The sequence below is a fragment of the Chlorocebus sabaeus genome, chromosome 7, assembly GCF_047675955.1.
Source record: "Chlorocebus sabaeus isolate Y175 chromosome 7, mChlSab1.0.hap1, whole genome shotgun sequence".
NCBI classification, from domain to species: domain Eukaryota; kingdom Metazoa; phylum Chordata; class Mammalia; order Primates; family Cercopithecidae; genus Chlorocebus; species Chlorocebus sabaeus.
The window spans coordinates 30,230,363-30,250,473 of record NC_132910.1 but is presented as its reverse complement, the minus strand read 5'-3'; the positions used below and the strand labels follow the sequence as shown (position 1 = coordinate 30,250,473).

Below are 20,111 nucleotides of genomic sequence, written 5' to 3'. Positions count from 1 at the left end.
TTATATTTATACCCATGGCTCTACAAACTTCAGCAGGGTCAGGGCTAGGAAAACTTAGTGATGTAAATTTAGTTTGGAATGCTCTCCTTTCTCCCCTTTCAGAATTGATACCAGCCCTCATTTTAGAACATACGTTCTTTCATTTGTTCAATAAATATTTTTGTGCACCTGCTATGTTCAAGGTGCTGTGATATTTAACCTGCATACAATGGTGAACCCACCATATTTCCTGTCTTTCAAAAGTTTACAGCCAGTTGATCCTATAAGACTCCAGGATGCTCTTGCTTCCTTTTCCCTGTCTCCCACTTCCTTTTTCAGCTCCTTCTTCCTTCTTCCTTATACATACTTCATGCTAGGAACTTCCCACAATCCCCCTTACTCCCAACAAAACTAAACTGCCCATACTTTATTTTCTCAGGGTTCTAATCTAAGTAGTGACTAGCTAATCCGGTAAATGATTTCACGACAATTGCTAATTGATCTCATCACCAAAGTAATTTGAATACATTTTAGTGAGGTATTTCTGAAGATACAACAAACATTTAGGCCTGTGTTGGACTGATGGAGATGATCTTCTGAGTTAGGCAGGGCCTTGTGATGTATGTGGTACCTGATACTCCAAAGAGCAAAACCAACCTTGATTTTTGGTTTTATGCCATCATTTCAACCTATTTCTAAATTTGCCACAATAGAGTTAAAGAATTCTACTGAAGATGTGCTCAATCATTTTTTACTATAGAGCAGCTCCTTTAAATTATTGATAAATGTAAATCTCTTCTCATGCTTTTCTCTGATAAAAACAGGCTCCCAGTAATAATTAAAAACACCATTGAAAAATGAAACATTACATTAACTTGCATTTTTCATTTTTATGCATATTTTCCTAAACTTTACATAGCAAATAGACGATAAAGCCACCACTGAACTTCCTCAATTTAATAAGTTCAAATCAGATAGGAGATTATTGTAAGCTACTACCCCTGTCTGTTATAAGAGGTGATTTCTACTATAAGTGGTTCCTGATGCATGTTCTTAACCATTCTGCAAGATGGTGTTTGTTTAATTCTGGGCTCTGCAAATGGTGGTCCTGTTTCTGACAGCATTTAATTATTAAAAATAAAACTACATCAGCCGAAATTAAGAAAAAAATCCCTTCATTTTCTTGAACTGGAGTGTATATATATTCACACCAAAAAAAAATAAGAAAACAAGTAATAAGAACCTACGGTTTGTATCGCAAAATGTAAACATTTTCAATAAGGCATAGATTATTTTTCTTTATTTTAATATCTATCTCTAATTTTAAGAAGGCCCAGTGGAAACTGCATCAACTGCCTTTGAATATTTCCTTGGATATGATTGGGTTGTTAAACTTACATGTTCAAATCTCCTGGATAAGAACGATCTGTAACAACCCACTACAAATTTGGGCAACATTTATAAATAAGCCTTGGGAACTTATTCCTCGGAAAATGTAAAATGCCATAAGAGAAGGGAATTGAATATTATTGAGGCTTTTTCAATGCCAGGTACTTTGTATATGTTATTTCGTGTGACGTCAAACCCTGTCAAGTTATTTAGGTTATCCTCATCTAATAGATGAGAAAACCAAGGCCAAGAGAAACTCTGTAACTTGCCAGTAAGTTTTATTGTTCAGATTCAGCCTCACGTCCATCTGGGTCTAGCACGTGTTCCTTCTATGATACATGAAGACCCTTATTATAAGTGCCGGCTATGAATTTCAAATGAAAAGATGGGCTTGGCATTGGGATGAGATGATGTAACCAAGGCAGGGACTCTGGTGGAGCACCCTAACATGGAACACAGTAATGGACTACCATAAAAAACAGGAAAACATCTTTAAAGAGCATGTGGTTACTTATTTAATATACATTACTGATTATCAAGCTATGTTTATCATTTGTGGGGGTTTTAGATCTAATTTTCAAAGTGTAGCCATTTGGAGATTAAATATTATAGTGTAATATCTGTACATTATTTCTGGTGAATCAGACTTCACTATTGCTATAAATACATTTTAGGCTAAAAAGCCCTGACTCCTAGCATAATGAATAACCTTATCCCCCACATTTAAGCTTTATTGATTTCTGCTTTGCATTATGTTTCAGAATATTTAGAATGTCAGTTTTGTAGTTAATAGGATTGCCTGTGCAGACGGTAAAAATACATTTATTCAAGCCCCATCTTCATTCTAAAGATTTTGGTATAACATTATTTGTTCACTTCTTTATTTATTGAAAATTTATTGTAAAACCTTTTGGTATTTATCATAAACCCAAGCATGAAACTACCATCTGACCATGACCTAGCAATTGCACTTTGGGGAATTTATCCCAGAGATAAGAACAATTCGATTTTCACAAAAACCTGTACAATAGTGTTCACAGTAACTACATTTATAATAACCCAAAACTAGAAACAACCCGATGTCCTTCAACAAGTAAATGATTGAACAAACTGTGATATACCCAATCCCAAAGGGTGACATACTGTATGATTTCATTTATATAACATTATCAAAACAACAAAATTATAGAAATGAACAAATCAGTGGTATCAGGGGTTAAGGAGTGGGGTGGGCAGGAGAAAGTAGGTGTGGCTGAATCCACAACGTAAGGGATCTTTGTGGTGATGGATCTTTGTGGTGAATGATACCACACCTTGACTGTTACCAGTGTCAATATCATGGTTGTAATATTGTACTATATAGCTTTTCAAGACGTTATTATTGGAGGAAACTGAGTAAAGGGTACAAGGGATCTCTGTCATTTCTTAAAATTGTATATGAGTCTACAATGACCTCAAAATAAAAAGTTTAATTTTTTTAAAAAAAGGTCAAATATGGTGGCTCATACCTGTAATCCCAGCATTTGGGGAGGCCAAAGCAGGAGGATCACTTGAGACCTGGAGTTCACGACCAGCCTGGGCAACATAGCAAAACGGTGTCTCTACAAAAAAATAAATAAATAAATAAAAAGCAGGGTTATTTTTTGAGGGGAACTCTGAAATAAAAATAAGACGAGGCCGGGCGCGGTGGCTCACGCCTGTAATCCCAGCACTTCAGGAGGCCGAGGCGGGCGGATCACGAGGTCAGGAGATCGAGACCATCCTGGCTAACACGGTGAAACCTCGTCTCTACTAAATATACAAAAAATTAGCAGGGCGTGGTGGCGGGCGTCGGTAGTTCCAGCTACTCAGGAGGCTGCGACAGGAGAATGTCGTGAACCCAGGAGGCGGAGCTTGCAGTGAGCCGAGATCGCGCCACTGCACTCCAGCCTGGGCGACAGAGCGATACTCCGTCTCACAAAAAAAAAAAAAAAAAAAAAAAAAAGACGGTCAGGAGATCGAGACCATCCTGGCGAACACGGTGAAACCCCGTCTCTACTAAAAGTACAAAAAAATTAGCCGGGCGTGGTGGCGGGCTCCTGTAGTCCCAGCTACTCGGGAGGCTGTGGCAGGCGAATGGCGTGAACCTGGGAGGCGGTGGAGCTTGCAGTGAGCGGAGATCGCGCCACTGCACTCCAACCTAAGCGACAGAGCGAGACTCCGTCTCCAAAAAAAAAAAAAAAAAAAAGACGAAAATACAAAAAAAAGAAAAACAAAAAAAGTTAGCCAGGCATGCTGGCACATACTTGTGACCAGAGTTACTCAGGAAGCGGAGGCAGGAGGATCGCTTGAGGCCATGAGGTTGAGGCTGTAGTGAGCCATGTTCGCACCACTGCATTCCAGCCTGGGCAACAGAGACATTATCTCAAAAAAAAAAAAAAAAAAAAAAAAGATAGATAGATAGATAGATAGATAGATAGATAGATAGATAGATAATCACACCTAAAGCACTGGTACTACAAATAGAATAAATATCCCTTAAAAGACATTATATATTGTAGTAAACACCTAGAAGAAAGCAGGCAGTTCCCATGCAGTGTGGCAAATTCAATGCTACAGTTTTCATAGAGGCCAGGGGAGAGACAGAGGTAAGAAGTCAGATTGCCATGAGACAACGAACAAAAGGAAAGTTAGAAATGGAGACAATAAATGTAGACTGTTTCTAGAAATATGGCTGAGAATGGAAGGAGAAAAATCTCTAGTTTCAGAATAACATACCAGAAAAAGAGAGAGAGGTTTTCTCACAACTAAAATCAGAGAAGTGAATAAAACTGAGACCCAAAAGTCCATACAAGAGATCAATAAAACCAAGAGTTGGTTCTTAGAAATAATAAACAAGACTGATAGACTGTTAGCCAGATTAACAAAGAAAAAAAAGAGAAAATCCAAATCAGAATGATCAGAAATGACAAAGATGACATTACAACTGATCCACAGAAATACAAAAGATTCTCAGAGACTATTATGAACACTTCTATGCACACAAAGTACAAAATCAAGTGGAAATAGATGAATTCCTAGAAACACACAATGCCCAAGATAGAATTAGGAAGAAAGTAAAAACCTGAACAGACCAATAACAAGTTTGGAAATTGAATCTGTAACAAAAAACCTACAAACCAAAAAGAGCCCTGGACTACATGGATTTACAGCTGAATTCTACCAGACATATAAGGAATAACTGACACCAATCCTACTGAAACATTTTTTCAATCAAGGAGGAAGAGCTTCTCCCTAACTCATTCTACAAAGCCAGCATCATACTAATACCAAAATGTGGCAGAGACACAACAAAAAATGAAAATTTCAGGCCAATATCCCTGATGAACACAGATGTAAAAATCCTCAACAAAATACTAGCAAACTGAATCAAATGCAGCACATTAAAAAGTTAATTCACTATGATCAAGTAGGCTGTATTTCTGATATGCAAGATTGGTTTAACATACATCAATAAATGTGATAAGCAGAATCAAAAATGAAAACCACATGATCATCTCAACAGATGCAGGAAAAGCTTTCAATAAGATCCAGCATCCCTTCATGGTAGAAACCCTCAACAGATTAGGCATTGAAGGAACATACCGCCACATAATAAGAGCCATCTATGATAAACCTACAGCCAACATCATATTGAACAGTCCAAAAACTGGAACCATTCCCATTGAGAAGTGAAACAAGATGAGGATGGCCACTCTCACCATTCCTATTCGACATAGTACTAGAAGTCCTAGCCAGAGAAATCAGACAAGAGAAAGAAATAAAAGGCATCCAAATAGGAAAAGAAGAAGTCTTTGCTGAAAATATGATTCTATACCTAGAAAACCCTAAAGATTCTGCCAAAAGGCTCCACAAACTGATAAAGAAATTGACTAAAGTTTCAGGATACAAAATCAAAGTACAAAAATCAGTAGCTACATTTGATGTAGAGAATCAGTTCTCTACATCAATAATGTTCTAGCTAAGAACCAAATTAAGAACACAATCCCATTAACTATAGACACAAAGAAAATGAAATACCTAAGAATCCATCTATTAAAGGAAGTGAAAGATCTCTATAATGAGAACTACAAAACACTGCTCAAATAAATCAGAGACAACACAAAGAAATATAAAATATTCCATGCTTATGGCTTGGAAAAATCAATATGGTTAAAATGGCCATACTATCCAAAGTAATTTACAGATTCAACTCCATTCCTATCAAAATACCAGTGTCATTTTTTACAGATTTAGAAAAAGTTATTCTAAAATTCATCTGGAACCAAAAAACAGCCTGAATAGCCAAAGCAATAACGAAAAGAACATATTCACAGACATCACACTATCTGACTTCAAACTATACTACAAGGCTACAGTAATCAAAACAACATGGTAACGGTACATACATACCGTTATGTACATACATACAAAACAGATACATACAACAGTGAACAGAATAAAGAACCCAGAATTAAGTCCACATACCTACAACCATCTGATCTTAGACAAAATTCAACAAAAACAAGCAATGGGGAATTGTGCTGGGATAAGTGGCTAGCCATATGCAGAAAAATAAAACTGGACCCCTACCTTTCACCATATATGAAAACTGACTCAAGAGAGACTAAAGATTTAAATGTATGACCTCAAACTATAAAAAGCCTGGAAGAAAACCTAGGAAATACCCTTCTCAACATAGGCTTTGGCAAAGAATTTATGTTAATTATGACAAAAACACAAATTGATAAGTGGTACTTAATTAGAGGACTTCTGCACAGCAAAAGAAATTACCAACAGATAAACAGACTACAGAATGGGAGAAAATATTTGCAAACTATGTATCTGACAAAGGACTAATATCTAGAATTTATAAGAAACTTTAAAAAAATAAGCAAAAACCAAAGAATCCAATTAAAAAATGGGCAAAGGACATAAACAGACACTTCTCAAAAGACGACATACAAGTGGCCAAAAAACATATGAAAAAATGCTCAACATCAGTACTCATGAGAGAAATGCAAATCAAAACCCCAATGAGATATCATCTCACTCCAGTCAGAATGGTGGCGATTATTTAAAAGTCAAAAAACAACAGAGGGTGAGTGATATGGTTTGGCTCTGCGTCCCCACCCAAATCTCATCTCAAATTGTAATCTCCTCATGTCAAGGGAAGGACCCTGTGGGAGGTGACTGGATCATGGAAGCAGTTCTCCCATGCTGTTCTCATGATAGGGAGGGAGTTCTCACAAGATCTGATAGCTTTAAAGCGGCAGTTTCCCCTGCGTGCTTTCTCTCCTACTGCCATGCAAGAAAGTGCTTGGTTTTCCTTTGCCTTCCACCACGATTGTAAATTTCCCGAAGCCTTCCCAGCCATGTGGAACTGTGAGTCAATAAACCTCTTTCCTTTATAAATTACCCAGTCTCGGGTAGTATCTTTATAGCAGTGTGAAAGCAGACTAATACAGTGAGACTGTGGAGAAATGGGAATGCTTATATACATTGTTGGTGGGAATGTAAACTAGTTCAGCCACTGTGGAGAGTGGTTTGGAGATTTCTCAAGAAACCTAAAACAGAACTACCATGTGACCCAGCAATCCCACTACTGGGTATATACTCAAAGGAAAATAACTCATTCCATCACGAAGACACATGCACCTGTTTGGTCATTGCAGCACTATTCACAATAGCAAGGACATGAAATCAACCTAAATGCCCATCAACAATGGATTAAAGAAAATGTGGTACATATACACCACAGAATATGAGTAGCCACAAAAAAAGAACAAAATTGCTCTTTCAGCACTTTGCAGGAACATGGATGGAGCTGGAGATCATTATCCTAAGTGACCTGACATAAGATACAAACAGAAAACCAAATACCATGTGTTCTCACAAGTTGGAGCTCAACATTGAATCCACGTGCTTGTAAAAATGGGAAAAAGAGACACTGGGGATCACTAGATGGAGGAGGGAGAGAGGGGGGTGTGGGCCGAAGAACTACCTGTTGGGTACTATGCTTACTGCCTGGATGGTCTGAAGCCTCAGTGTCATACAGTTTACCCATGTAAGAAACCTTCATGGGTAGCCTTTCATTTATAATAAAAGCTGAAATGTTAAAAAAAAAAAAAAAAAAAAAAAAAAAAAAAAAATCACAGAGGATTTTTTTTCTTTTGCAAACTATTTGCAAAATAGTTTGCAAATATTTTCTCTCATTCTATAGTCTGTTTACTCAAAGATGCTTGTTTGTAACATGTTTAAGTACCAAAGGAAAAAAAATAGAGAAGGAAAGGTTGGAGATACATCTGAGAGAAGGATAACTGACAGAGCAAGGTCCATTAGGAAACTAAGGGGAGTCTGATCCAGAAAATAGGTAGCAGGGTTGACCTTAAGTAGGTGTTAAAGTAGTCATTTCTATTGAGACAGAGGAAAGAAAGGAAACAAAGAATGGGCTTTAATTATGAGTGAACTTACAGGTGGAAGGCTAGCAATAGAAAGTTAAGACAGTGCCTACTCTATGACCTCTATTTTCTCTGTTAGATAGGAAAGAGCTGATCTGCTAAGGAAGCTGGAAGACGGGCATCTATCTTTTTTTTACTTGAGATATGATATCAAGTAAACATTTAAAATATCCAAATGATGTTGACGGTTCTGTAGAAATTGTAAACAATCTGTAGAAATACCAATCTCTGCCATCCTGTCATTTTCTTTAGCAATATGGTTGTAGAATTAAAGAGGACACAGTTAAATTGATGAACTGCTTCCTTGTTTTTTCAGATAAGCTTAATTAGGCAGGGGAGTTAAAAATCATTGACAAGGAACTGGTTGCAGTAACGGGGATGGAAGCAAAGGATGTTACTAATAAAATTGTGCCAAGGGAAGGGATGACTGCAAGACTTTTGGCTTAACAGGGTGAGTAAATAGAGATTTAGGGATGTAAACAGATTTAGGAGACAATATAATGGTTCATTTTTAATATTTCAGGTTTCCATATCCAGGTCTACATGCAAATCCAGATGCATAGAAAGGAGATCTGACCTGAAAAAGATAGTAACTGAAGCCAAGGAGATATAAAGGGAAAAAATAGAATTTACACCACTGAAGAAGGAATCCTGAAAACACTCTGAAGGGTCAGAGAAATAGTGACTTAAAGTCCCCTGGGACTTTATAGACAGGCCAGAAAGATAAGGAAAAGAGTCCAGATGAGGGTGGTCCCAGAAGTCCAGAAAAGAGAGTTCAATGGTAGAGTGATCAAAATGTCAGTGCTGCTGAAATTGGCAGAGGTTGTTGTCTAAAATTTGTCTTATTCATCTCTGTTAGCATATAGGAAAATGTGTGACACATTGTCAGAATTCAGTAAATGTAAAGTTCTGTGTTGTGGACATCCCAATACCTGTGAATCTCACTCCAACACTGTTTGAATTACAATAAATGCAGAAAGCACAAGGAGGGAGAGAGGGAGGGAGGGAGGGAGGGAGGGAGGAAGGAAGGAAGGAAGGAAGGAAGGAAGGAAGGAAGGAAGGAAGGAAGCAAGGGAGGGAGGAAGGGAGGGAGGGGAGGGAGGGGAGGGGTGGGGAGGGAGGGAGGGGAGGGGTGGGGAGGGAGGGAGGGGAGGGGTGGGGAGGGAGGGAGGGGAGGGGTGGGGAGGGAGGGAGGGGAGGGGTGGGGAGGAAGGGAGGGGAGGGGTGGGGAGGGGACGGAAGGATCTGTCTTACCCAAAGGCCCCATTCAGCCCCCATGTCTCCTGTCCCCAGGCTTCTGCTCCCACTTGGAAATTCAGGACTTCAGCTCCTTGAGAACTGCATCCCTGTCCCACCCACACCACCTCAACCATCTCTAAAATCCAGGGTTTCTCTCACAGGTGTTCATGATAGGGTGCTGCCATTTTCCCATTATCTCTGGGCAGTTCAGTTCCCCATCTTGCCACTTCAAGAGGCACCAAGGTCTCCTGCTGGATGCTGTTGATCCCCACCTATCACAGATGCTGGTGCCTCACCAAGTACATCAACAAGTTTTATTCTTCCATCAGACATGCTGCTGAAGATCTCTGTTAAGCACCATGACTAAACAGCCAGAGCCCTCAAAGTGCCACAGTGTTGTTGTTATCTGTGGGGAACTGTGCCCTCTCATCTTTGAGTTATCCTCTGTTAGAGGTGTCCCAAAGCAGTGTTGCTCCTGCTTCCGCTGTATTTCTATTACTTTGTTTTTTTACCTATAGATCTCTTTCTCACTCTAGGACTCAGGCATGGATTGTTGCTATATCTACCTTATCATATTTGTTCATGCATTTCATAAGTGGTTTTTTTTTTGTTTTGTTGTTGGTTTTTGAGACAGAGTCTCGCTCTGTTGCCCAGACTGGAATTCAGTGGAGTGATCTCAGCTCACTGCCAGCTCTGCCTCTCGGGTTCACGCCATTCTCCTGCCTCAGTCTTCCAAGTAGCTGAGACTACAGGTGCCTGCCACCATGCCTGGCTAATTTTTTGTATTTTTAGTAGAGACAGGGTTTCACCGTGTTAGCCAGGATGGTCTCGATCTCCTGACCTCGTGATCCGCCTGCCTCAGCCTCCCAAAGTGCCATTTTTAGTTCTTTACGCTAGTTTCCCATCATTATCATCACTCAGCTACTTTCAGTGTGTCTGATAATCTCTGGGCATCTTTCTACATTGTTTCAAATAACAGGCTAGGGATTCTCTTCCCACATCTCCAGGTCAAATTCCTAAGGAAATAACCGATTGGTCAAACTAATTACCGTTGTTCTTGAATGGACATTTGTGCCATCGCATGTCACAGACTACTAATCTACTTGTGGGTCAGCAATAGCCTCAAGGTAGTATCATATGGTACCAGCAAGAAATACATGCAGAAGGAACCTCCTAGACGAGGTCTGTAGGAGTGGCAGGCAGGCATTCTCAGGCATGATCGTCCTACACTGGGAAACGAGAATTTCTATGCACAGTAACCTTCAGTAGAGACAATGTACTGAGCATGTAGTAGGTTCTCAAACATTATTTTTAGCTCCATGACTTAAAAAATAAGTCTCACTTCCTTCATAGGACATTTAAGTCCACTTAGGATATATCTCAATTTACCTTTCCAGTTTTATTGATTATTTTTCCTTGAACTCTCTACATAGCTCACATTTGTTGAGTGCTAACAGTATGTCTGGTACTTTTCTAAGATTGTTATATGGATTTAGTCATTTAATCCTCAACAACACAAAGTACTGTTATTAGTCTTATTCTACCAATAAGAAAACTGAGGCTCAGAGAGGTTAAGTTACCTGTACTAGGACATGTATTAATAGTTAGTCAATGATTGAACAGAAATTCGAACTTCAGTACATGGCTTCAAAGTCCAAGATCTTAATCACTAAGCCATACTGCTTCTCAAAAATTAACCAATGTTACTACATAATAATAATAGGTATTATGAGTGATTATTGTATGTTGTCAGGGTTCAGAACACCACACCCCAAAGTTTGGTGCTTTGACGTGCTGAGTTCTGTAAACTAAAGGAGACTGGGAAGGCCTCAGAACTAAGGTCTCTCTGAACTTCTGTCTGTCCTCCTTTCTTCCTTTTCCTGTTCTTCCCAAGTGGGTCTTACAACCTAGAATTTCTCTCCCTAAAGCAATCCATAAAACCTAGTAAGGGGCTAGGCACGGGGCGTAGTGGCTCACGCCTGTAATCTCAGCACTTTGGGAGGCCGAGGCAGATAGATCGTTTGAGGTCAGGAGTTCAAGGGCAGCCTGTACAACATGGTGAAACTCCATCTCTACAAAAAGTACAAAAATTAGACGGGCGTGGTCGTGGGCGCCTGTAGTCCCAGCTACTCGGGAGGCTGAGGCAGGAGAATCGCTTGTACCTGGGAGGTGGAGATTGCGTGAGCGGTGGAGATTGCGTGAGCTGAGATTGCGCCACTGCACTCCAGCCTGGGCATAAAAGTGAGACTCTGTCTCCCCCCACCAAAAAGAAAAGAAAAGAAAAAAAAATCTAGTAAGATTACTTTCTGACCGTCCCTGCCTTTCCGTGGTCACAAAGGAATTCTGACTTACCTCACCTGAAACTAGGTCATAAAACCCTCATTCTAGAGAGTTCCTGCCCTATACTCCAAGGCCAAGAATTTTAATGAACTGGCCTTTCTAGGTTCCCCCCTCAGTTTATCATTAGATGATGCCCCTTTTCAATCATGTTTCTCCACAACTATCCACTCCTTTCATCAGACTTAGCATAAAAAGACCATTTTTTCCTGGGTCTTTGTGTCATTTCTGAAGACTCCTCTGTCACATAAAACTTTGTTAAATAAATTTATTATGTCTTTTCTTGTTAATTTTTATTACTTATTTTTTGAGACAAAGTCTCACTTTGTCACCCAGACTGGAGTGCAGTGGCACAAACACGGCTCACTGCAGCCCCGACCTCCCAGGCTCAAGCAATCCTCTCGCTTCAGGCCTCAAACTCCTGGGCACAAGCGATCCGCCTGCCTCGGCCTTCCAAAATGTTGGGATTACAGGCATGAGCCACCTGCGCCCGGCCGGCTTCTCTTAATTTTTTTCATAGGAATGTCAGCTGTGAACCTTGCGATAAGTGAGGACAAGATATTTTTCTTGCCCTTACAATGCCAAACAATGGACTAAGGGTTCTATTATACATGCGGTACTCAAACTGACGTTTTGCCCTGTTGCCACTATAAGTAAACATTTGCATCACAGTACACAGCCAGAAACAAAGCTATAACATTTCCTCTAAATGCTACTATAGCCGCACTCCACAGGATTTAATATGTTCTATATTATTCAGTTAAGTAGATATTCTTATTTCCGTTGTGATTTCTTCATCAGTCCTTGAAATATTTGGTGTATTGCTCAGATTCCAGGCGTGGAGATTTCTAGTTTTCTTGTTACTCTAGTTTAATTCTACTGTGATCAGAGAACATAACGCTGAACGGGGTCGCAGTTTTGAATGCGCTGGGGCTTTCCTTTAAGGCTCAGGATGTGCTGGATGCTGGTGTATGTTCCATGTGCATCAGGTTTCCTCTCTTTCCAACTATCGTGCTAAGAGCTGACTTCAGCTTAGAAATCCTCAAAGTCCCTTCTGACACTAAGTGCGTGTAATTCCAAGCATAAACTAAACGGTAATTACCTCGAACTTTTCTTCCTGTTAACTCTTTTCCTCTTGATTTTTCAAAATGCAGCAACTATTACTTCTAATAAAAAAACAAAAAGAAAACAAAAATCCACTTGTATTCGCCTGTAGCTCTGTGCTTTCGGCTCTTCTCACAGGCAAACGAACACCACGGGCGCCGCCAAACCATAGGGCCAGAGACGCCGGCACCCAGGCAGCCACCAGAGCCCGCTGGAGCACACGCCGGCGCGCGCCAGTCCCCTGCCCTTCCCAGCGAGGGCTGAGGGGCGGGGCCGCGGCGGCGCGCTGACGTCAGAGGAGGCTGCGACGCCGCCGGGTCCGCCGCGGCGCTGACGGCAGTGGCGGGTGTGAGCGCAGAGCCGGGCCCTGGGCAGCGGCGGCGCGGTAGGACCTCGCGCAGCGTCCGCGGGCTCCGGGGCGGGGGCTCCAGCGGCAAAGCCCCCTCCCCGGGGAGGCGGGGCCTGGGGGAGCTCCCTAGCCAGGGAGCGGCGGCGGCCGGGAACGATGCATCAGAAGCTGCTGAAGAGCGCGCATTACATTGAGCTGGGCAGCTACCAGTACTGGCCGGTCCTGGTGCCCCGTGGCATCCGCCTGTACACCTACGAGCAGATCCCCGTGTCCCTCAAGGACAACCCGTACATCACCGACGGCTACCGGGCCTACCTGCCGTCCAGGCTGTGTATCAAAAGGTACGGTCTGGCTGCCTCCTCCTGGAGTGTCCCCTTCTCTCACCTACACCCTTTTTGTCTCGTCCCCCTTCTGCTTTCCCCGCCTTTCTGCTTGCCCATCATTTCCTCCCCGCCCCATCCTTTTCATCCCTTTTTACCGCCTCTCCTCCCCCGTTATCTCCCCTTACCTGGCCGGGGTACTTGATCCACGGAATAATCATGATAGTAACAGTGATCATAATTACAACTCTCCTATGGCGCTTTGCTGTTTACAAAGGGCTTTTACATCCTTTATTCGGTTTATTCGGCTCATTGAGATATATGTTGGAGTGGGGCTGAGCCATATTTGCCCGGTGTATACCTAAGCTTGCTCTCTTTTTAGAGCAACCCTCTGGGAATTCGGTAGCTTTGGGCCAGAAAATTGCCTGTATCATAGGAAACAAGTTAACATATATGCCCAAGATTTATTCATTTAGCAAATACTTATGGAGCCCATGCAGAAAAAAAGCAAACATGGCCCTTGTTCTCATGAAGCTACTAAGGTGTAGCCTGGGTAACAGACATTAAAGAGATAATTACACAATTACATAATAACCATTGTGGAAAAAAATGCTGTGTAGGAAAAGCACTGTGGTAAAGAGAGCCCATAACGGGCACCGAGCCTCCACTGGAGCACCACAGAAGCATCTCTAAGAAGGAAATTTCTTTATCATTCTAAACCTTTAAAACCACAGTCTCTTGAAAACCTGTGTTTAAAAAAAACAAAACTGAAAAATAACTGTTCTAGTTCTTGGAGTAACTGTCCAAACTTACTACCTGTACTGAAATACAGGACCTCTGCTTTAGGAGAATTAAGATACAGATGTTGGTTAGCTCCAGGTCACTGTAGTGGCAAACCCTAGTGCCAGAATGTGGGCTGTTGAGTTGCTCAAGCGGCAACCACATGTCTGATTCTTGATTTTTCCAGCATTATCTTTTCCTGTCCTTCTTTCCTTTTGTCCTGCCTTGAAAGTGTTTCTGTGACTCATGGTCACAAGGTGACATCACTGTCATCCCTACTTGGCTTGAATGGATGGCCCTTGGGATTCACAACTTGAAGCATAATTAGCGTTTTCCTCCCCAATGCCTCCTGTGCGTGAGTAAATTACACAGCTGGATTCTGCTGTAGATCTGGAGTTCCACAAGAATAGGGCAAGCAGTGAATTGCCTTAAATATTTTCCACCCAACTAGCAGTGGTCCTCTGCATTCTGATGTTAGGGTCCAAATCTCACAGAGTGGAAAATTAAGTATAGAGCATTAGCTCTTGAGCTATTGAGTCAAAGACTTTAGTATCCAGATCTGCCACTTAACAGTTCTGAGACCTGGAGCAAACTGTAACCTCACTGAGCCTCATTATACCCGCATGTAAAAATGAGGGTAATCACAGTATCTGCTTCCAGAGGTAAAAAAGGATTCAATTAGATTCTGTGTGTGAAATGCTATACATGGCCTGGAACCTAATAATCCCTCAATAAATGCTGATTGTCATCACCAATGATTTTGAAGCTGAACAGATGATGATAATGAAGATGATTATTGATTTTAAAACTGAACAGAATATGAAGAGATGGTGCTGGACTCCTGTTAACTTCAATAAGGATGGCACCAGATTCGAAAGACAGAAGAAAAGACCCAAAGCCAGTAAGCAAGACATAGGGTTTTACTAGGGTAATTTACAGAGAGGTCCAGTGGCAGTGACCTGAACGGGAGAACCTCTGCCGCCTGCAGAAAGCATGCAGTTTATATAGCATTTTACTTAACACCCTTCCCTCTGACGGTCTCCACTAGGTAATCTTCATTTACAAAACAAAAGGCCTCCATCCCGTGTACAGTCAGCATTCCATGAGATGGGACAGGGGCTCAGATGTTCCTCATAGATAAGGAATCAGTCTAAGGGTTGGCCATGCTTGCAATTGTAAACACATTCAAGTGTGTTTTTCATATAAGGTCATTCTCAGGATATGCTTAAGTTACTGCTGTCAGGTGTGTCTACTGTGCAGGAGACACCTAACTTTTCATACAGTAAGAGTAGATTCTTTATTAGAGGTGTTCTTGCCTTCCCACCAGCCTTATCTTCTCCAAGTTCAGCCTTTGCCCTCTCTCCTTTTGACTTTCAGGAGTGACTGGGACAGATTTTGGATGTAATCTGAGGAGGTTTTGTATGTCACAGCAGTTTTGCGAGTCCACTGTTAGCTGCAGGGAACATGGAGAGGTTGCGCCTCTCAGTTCAGTTAGTCAGGTTATACTGGATTTCACAAAAAGAAAAGTTCTGAAGTAATAAGCAGAGCATAGTATTGATTGTCAAAACAGTCTTGTAGTTATATGTTTCAAGCACATTCGTGCATCCCTTCCTCCAGTTATAAGTAGTCTTTACACTTTGATGTTTGTACATGATAAAGCCTGAAATTCATGATCCAAGATTCATTTTATTCTTGATGATCATTTGATAGTTTTGACACCTTGCTATATACATCATGTATCTGGCCTTCACTGATTCAGAAATCCTTACTAGTAAATGTTGACATATAACTAAATTTGTAGCAGTCACTGTGGTTCTCGCTTTTGCTTTTACAAGAAATGAACTTAAGAGAAGCAAAATAAATAGGAAATTCCATTTCTTATAAAAATGAGAACGTGAGAACCACAGTGACTGCTACAAATTTAGAGTTATATGTCAATGTCAATATGTCAAGGATTTCTGAATCAGTGAAGACCAAAAACCTAAATTTAAGCAAAAATACTAGATTTTGCAGACAAATGCAAGAGTAGTATTTTAATCTTTAGTCATGATGTCACCTTTTAGTAAATAATCAGATGAGTCCTCTCCACATCTGGAGAACCATTTCCCAAAAGTAAGAAAGGAGCTGGAAGAAAGTTGCAGCAGCATCTAATGTGGCTCCATTACTGTGTAGATGAAGAAACTGAAGCCCGGAGAGGTTAAGTGACTTGTGTGGGGTGGGGACAGTGAGCCTCTTGACTCAGGGTGGTACACACTGTACCAACCTGTGCTGCCAAGACCAGTTAGCCCAGGGCATTTTGAAAGAGGGCACATAGTACCCACATTAAAAGTAAAGTCCAGTTGTTTCTGAAAATGAGAAGCTTATGCCACCTGGAAACTAGACTGGTTTTAAGACATCCACAGCAAAGTTGTTCTGGCATGCCTGTCTTAACCTTTCCAATGGATCAATACATATTTATTTTGCTTCTCTTAAGTCCATTTAATTTTGCATTTGTATTTAATGAGCTCCAGGAAAGTATTCTAAGTTCATGCCTAACCTTGCACTGAGCAGGTTTTCAGATATGTATTATTGATAGAATATGCTAGCTAACATCCAGATTTCCTCTGCATGTTCATTTCTGGAGACCTTTAGTTTGTAGACTAATCTGAGCAAGGCATTGTGAATAGTGGGGTTATAAAGATGAATGGTACTGACCATTAGGAAGTTGATAGGCTGGAAGATGAGATGGAATTTGTATGTAAATCTCTTAATACAGAGAAGGAAATAGTAAGTATGATAATAGAGGTAAGCACCCAAAAAACTGTGGTCCCAAGATTGTTGGCAATGTGGAAAAACTTAGAATAATTTGATTAGATAATATATCAAATTTAGAAAGGTACAGGTGGGGTAAGAGCTTTGGAGCAAGTATTAGGTAACTCCTCAAAATTGTCCCTAACCTTTGAATGTGACAGTAAGTTGACCAATGTGAATCTCAGCTGCATGTATGTTTATTTTCCAGTTTGTTTATTTTATCTAATGAGACAGTAAACATCTGGAGTCATTTGCTGGGTTTCTTTCTCTTCTTCACCCTGGGAATATATGACATGACATCTGTGTTACCTTCAGCAAGTGCATCCAGAGAAGATTTTGTAATTTGTTCTATTTGTCTTTTCTGCTTCCAGGTAAGTCATTTCACAAATACTGCTATTGGTAAAGAGAACTTTTTGTCAGGCAGGCTTGGTCAGGTGACCTTACCTCAGACCTTCCACTTGCTTTAAAGAGCCCTGGAATGGCATGTTGGTCAGCTTATTGATTTTCATAACATAAACACCAAATGGTCTGTTCCTATGAGAGTATGTTTGAAATCCATTAAATTACAAAGATGGAGAAAAATTTGTTTTTTTCCTCTTCTTTTTGGGCACCTCTGCTTTAAGATTAATAAAAAAAAGTAGGAATCTTTGATTGCATTCTATTAGCTGGTTGAAATAGAACACTAGTGTCTACTTAAAACTTGTTGGGGAAGATTTCTCATCTCTTTCCTGTTTGCATCTGTGATTTTTGTATTTGTTATTTCCATACTATATTTTACTGTCCTGTTTTGCTGGTATTGATTTTTTGCTCTGTTGCTTTCATGTTAATTTATTTTGAACCCACTGGCCTGGCTTCAAATACTTTCAGTTTATTTTCCTCTCTCCTCCTGTATTTGTTAGTTCCATAGCACTGGCATTTTTCAAGAACCTGTAAAAATGTCTTTAAAAGTTACATTTAGTAGATTTCAAACAGATAATTTTGAAACAGAAAACAAATGTGGGCTATAGTTCTATTGACATTTAAAACAATTTTTTCTGCTTCAGAGAATTTAGAAAAACATAAAAATGAAAAGAAAAACTTATTATCCCCCTTTCTCATGACAGACACAGACTAGCTATTCCCTGCAGTTAGCCTGTTGCTGCTGAGTTTGAGAGGTGAACCTCATAACTCAGCTGCACAAATGTCGCTTTCGTTGTGTATCATTTTATTTCAGAGTGTCATCGCTTTACTCAAGTTTAAACTTTGGACTTAAATGGCCAAGAAACACAGCAAAACAAATCTCTCTTCCCCTTTTTTATTAATTCCAATTTTTGGAATAATATTTTAATTTTCTTTGAGGAAAAGCATAACCTATTTCTGTTATTAGAAAATTATTTTTCCTTCAAATATTTTTTAAAAATGTACTCTTTCTGAGGTTTAATTTTTGCCCTGATTTCAGCCAAAATGTCCCTTACAATCCATAACCAATTTTGTAATGTAAATGAATCAATTTCTTTTTAAATTTTTAGGTGCATCTCAGTATAGATTAACATGCTCTTAATAATCATTTAGTAAAAACTGGCTTCTATTCTTGTTAGTTATATGCATATTATCTACTTTGAGAATCCCTGCTCTTTTCCTTTATGCTGAGGCCTATTCTTTATGCCTTCACCACCTGCCACAGCTGATGTTAGTTCAGAGACTGTGTATTAATTTCAGTATTGACGTAAGAAAACAATATATTGCAAAACTAAAAGGATTAAATAATTACAACAATTTCCAATAAAGAAACAGAGCCAGAGTATTACCGTGACTTGCCCAGGATTATTCAGCAGGGCAGTAAAATCCTGTTCTCCTAATTGCTAGTGCAATGATCATTGTTACAATATATGCTGTACAACTTACTAAAGACAGATGAGCACATCTTCCCTACTTGAAAAGACCACTTCTTATCAAATTATAACTTGTTCACCTGAGTTTTTCAGATTCTTAGGGTCAGTGGACAGTGTAGTAAACCGTAAATATATTTATTAATATTGATTTATATTTAATATTAAAAGACGATTTACATTTAATATTAAAAGACATAACATTTTTCTCACTCCTATACTTCTATATGCTTTAGTGCTTTCCTCGCAACCAGATTAATAGAGTACATTCTGAACAGTAGAATGTAATTCAGGGGCTTTGAACCTTCCAGGGTATTTGTATTTTGGAGAAGAACATCAGAATACAATAATGTCTTTTGCTAGATTTGATCCATTTACATTCAGTTAACAAATATTTGTTGAATGCATCCTATATACATCCAGATACTATGCTAGTATCTTAACAGTGCTGAACAGAACCAACCTGGTATAAAGGTCAAGCCACTTGTAGGCGTGCAGAAGAGACAGTGAGGTGACATTTAAGCAGGAAAAAAGAAGCAAGACTCACTTTCTTAGCACTTTCTGGACTTGCAGGTACTGGTTTTTGTGGTTGAAACCTAGGAGAATGGAGAAAGATAAGGCTGGAGAGATTGGCAGGGATCAAATCACGAGGTATTTTGTTATCATGCCAAGGAGCTTCGATGTGGGATGTAACACTGTAATTATCTGTCTACCTTGATGGAGTGAGATACTCCATAGAAGGAAACTTTCCATTATAACTGAAACATACGCAATTTCCCAGATTATCTTTCAGTCCATTTTTAAAGGAGCTCTAGGAATAACATATTCCTTCTTAAACAGGGCATACTAGGTATGGGTTAACTTTAAAATCTGGGGTTTTCTGTTAACACTATTTTACTTTTCCCTTAGATACCATAGTTTTCTTTTTCCTCTTTTTATTTGCTTTTTCACAACGAAGTGAGCTTTATTTTTGTTTCTAATTATTACTACAAGATATAATCATGTAGAAATTTAGGCAAACAGAAGTTTATGGAAGAAAACGTCACTTGAAATTCCACTTTTCAGAGGTAACTACATTGGACATTTGCATTAAACAATGAGTTTAACCCAAATGTGTATGTTTGTGTATGCATAGCTACCTTGCACCTGCCTACCTGCCTGCTCACTTACCTGTCTACCTACTTCCAAGCTACAGTCATCCCTGCTTGCTATTTTGCGACCTGCTCTTGTGTCATTCAACATTGTGGCAATGGGATGTTTCCCCATCAATGAGAAATATACGCTTTTATGCTCTCCTGATTTATGGTGCTTAATCTCAAGGATAATCTGAGAAAACAAATAACCAGGCTTCTTAGAGTTACGTTTAAATAACGAACTTAGAGTTAGTTACTGGTTGGTTGCTTAGTAACCAAAAAGCTATAGACTATTAAGGATTTTAGACAATTGATGAAGCAATGAAGTTGTGACAAAGTACATT

General features: G+C 39.8%; 1 protein-coding gene and 1 long non-coding RNA gene across 7 annotated transcripts in view; one reads left to right on the top strand and one right to left on the bottom strand.

Annotated features, from left to right (window-relative positions):
- The window catches only part of LOC103235861 (uncharacterized), a 126,354-nt gene extending 113,568 nt beyond the window's left edge, over positions 1–12,786 (bottom strand). The window contains exons 1-2 of the long non-coding RNA XR_012093374.1: positions 12,526–12,786; positions 2,877–2,969 (exon numbers count right to left, since the gene is read on the bottom strand). This is a non-coding gene — a long non-coding RNA (uncharacterized lncRNA). The remainder of the gene's footprint in view (positions 1–2,876; positions 2,970–12,525) is intronic.
- Positions 12,787–12,820: 34 nt separating this feature from the next.
- The window catches only part of PAQR3 (progestin and adipoQ receptor family member 3), a 27,202-nt gene continuing 19,911 nt past the window's right edge, over positions 12,821–20,111 (top strand). For 5 of the 6 annotated variants that reach the window (XM_007998998.3, XM_037989135.2, XM_007998995.3 and 2 more), the window contains exons 1-2: positions 12,821–13,217; positions 16,975–17,137. In XM_007998998.3, the coding sequence (XP_007997189.1) occupies positions 13,033–13,217; positions 16,975–17,137 (348 nt within the window). In that variant the 5' untranslated portion in view covers positions 12,821–13,032. The remainder of the gene's footprint in view (positions 13,218–16,974; positions 17,138–20,111) is intronic. The other variant, XM_037989145.2, reaches the window with a different exon arrangement.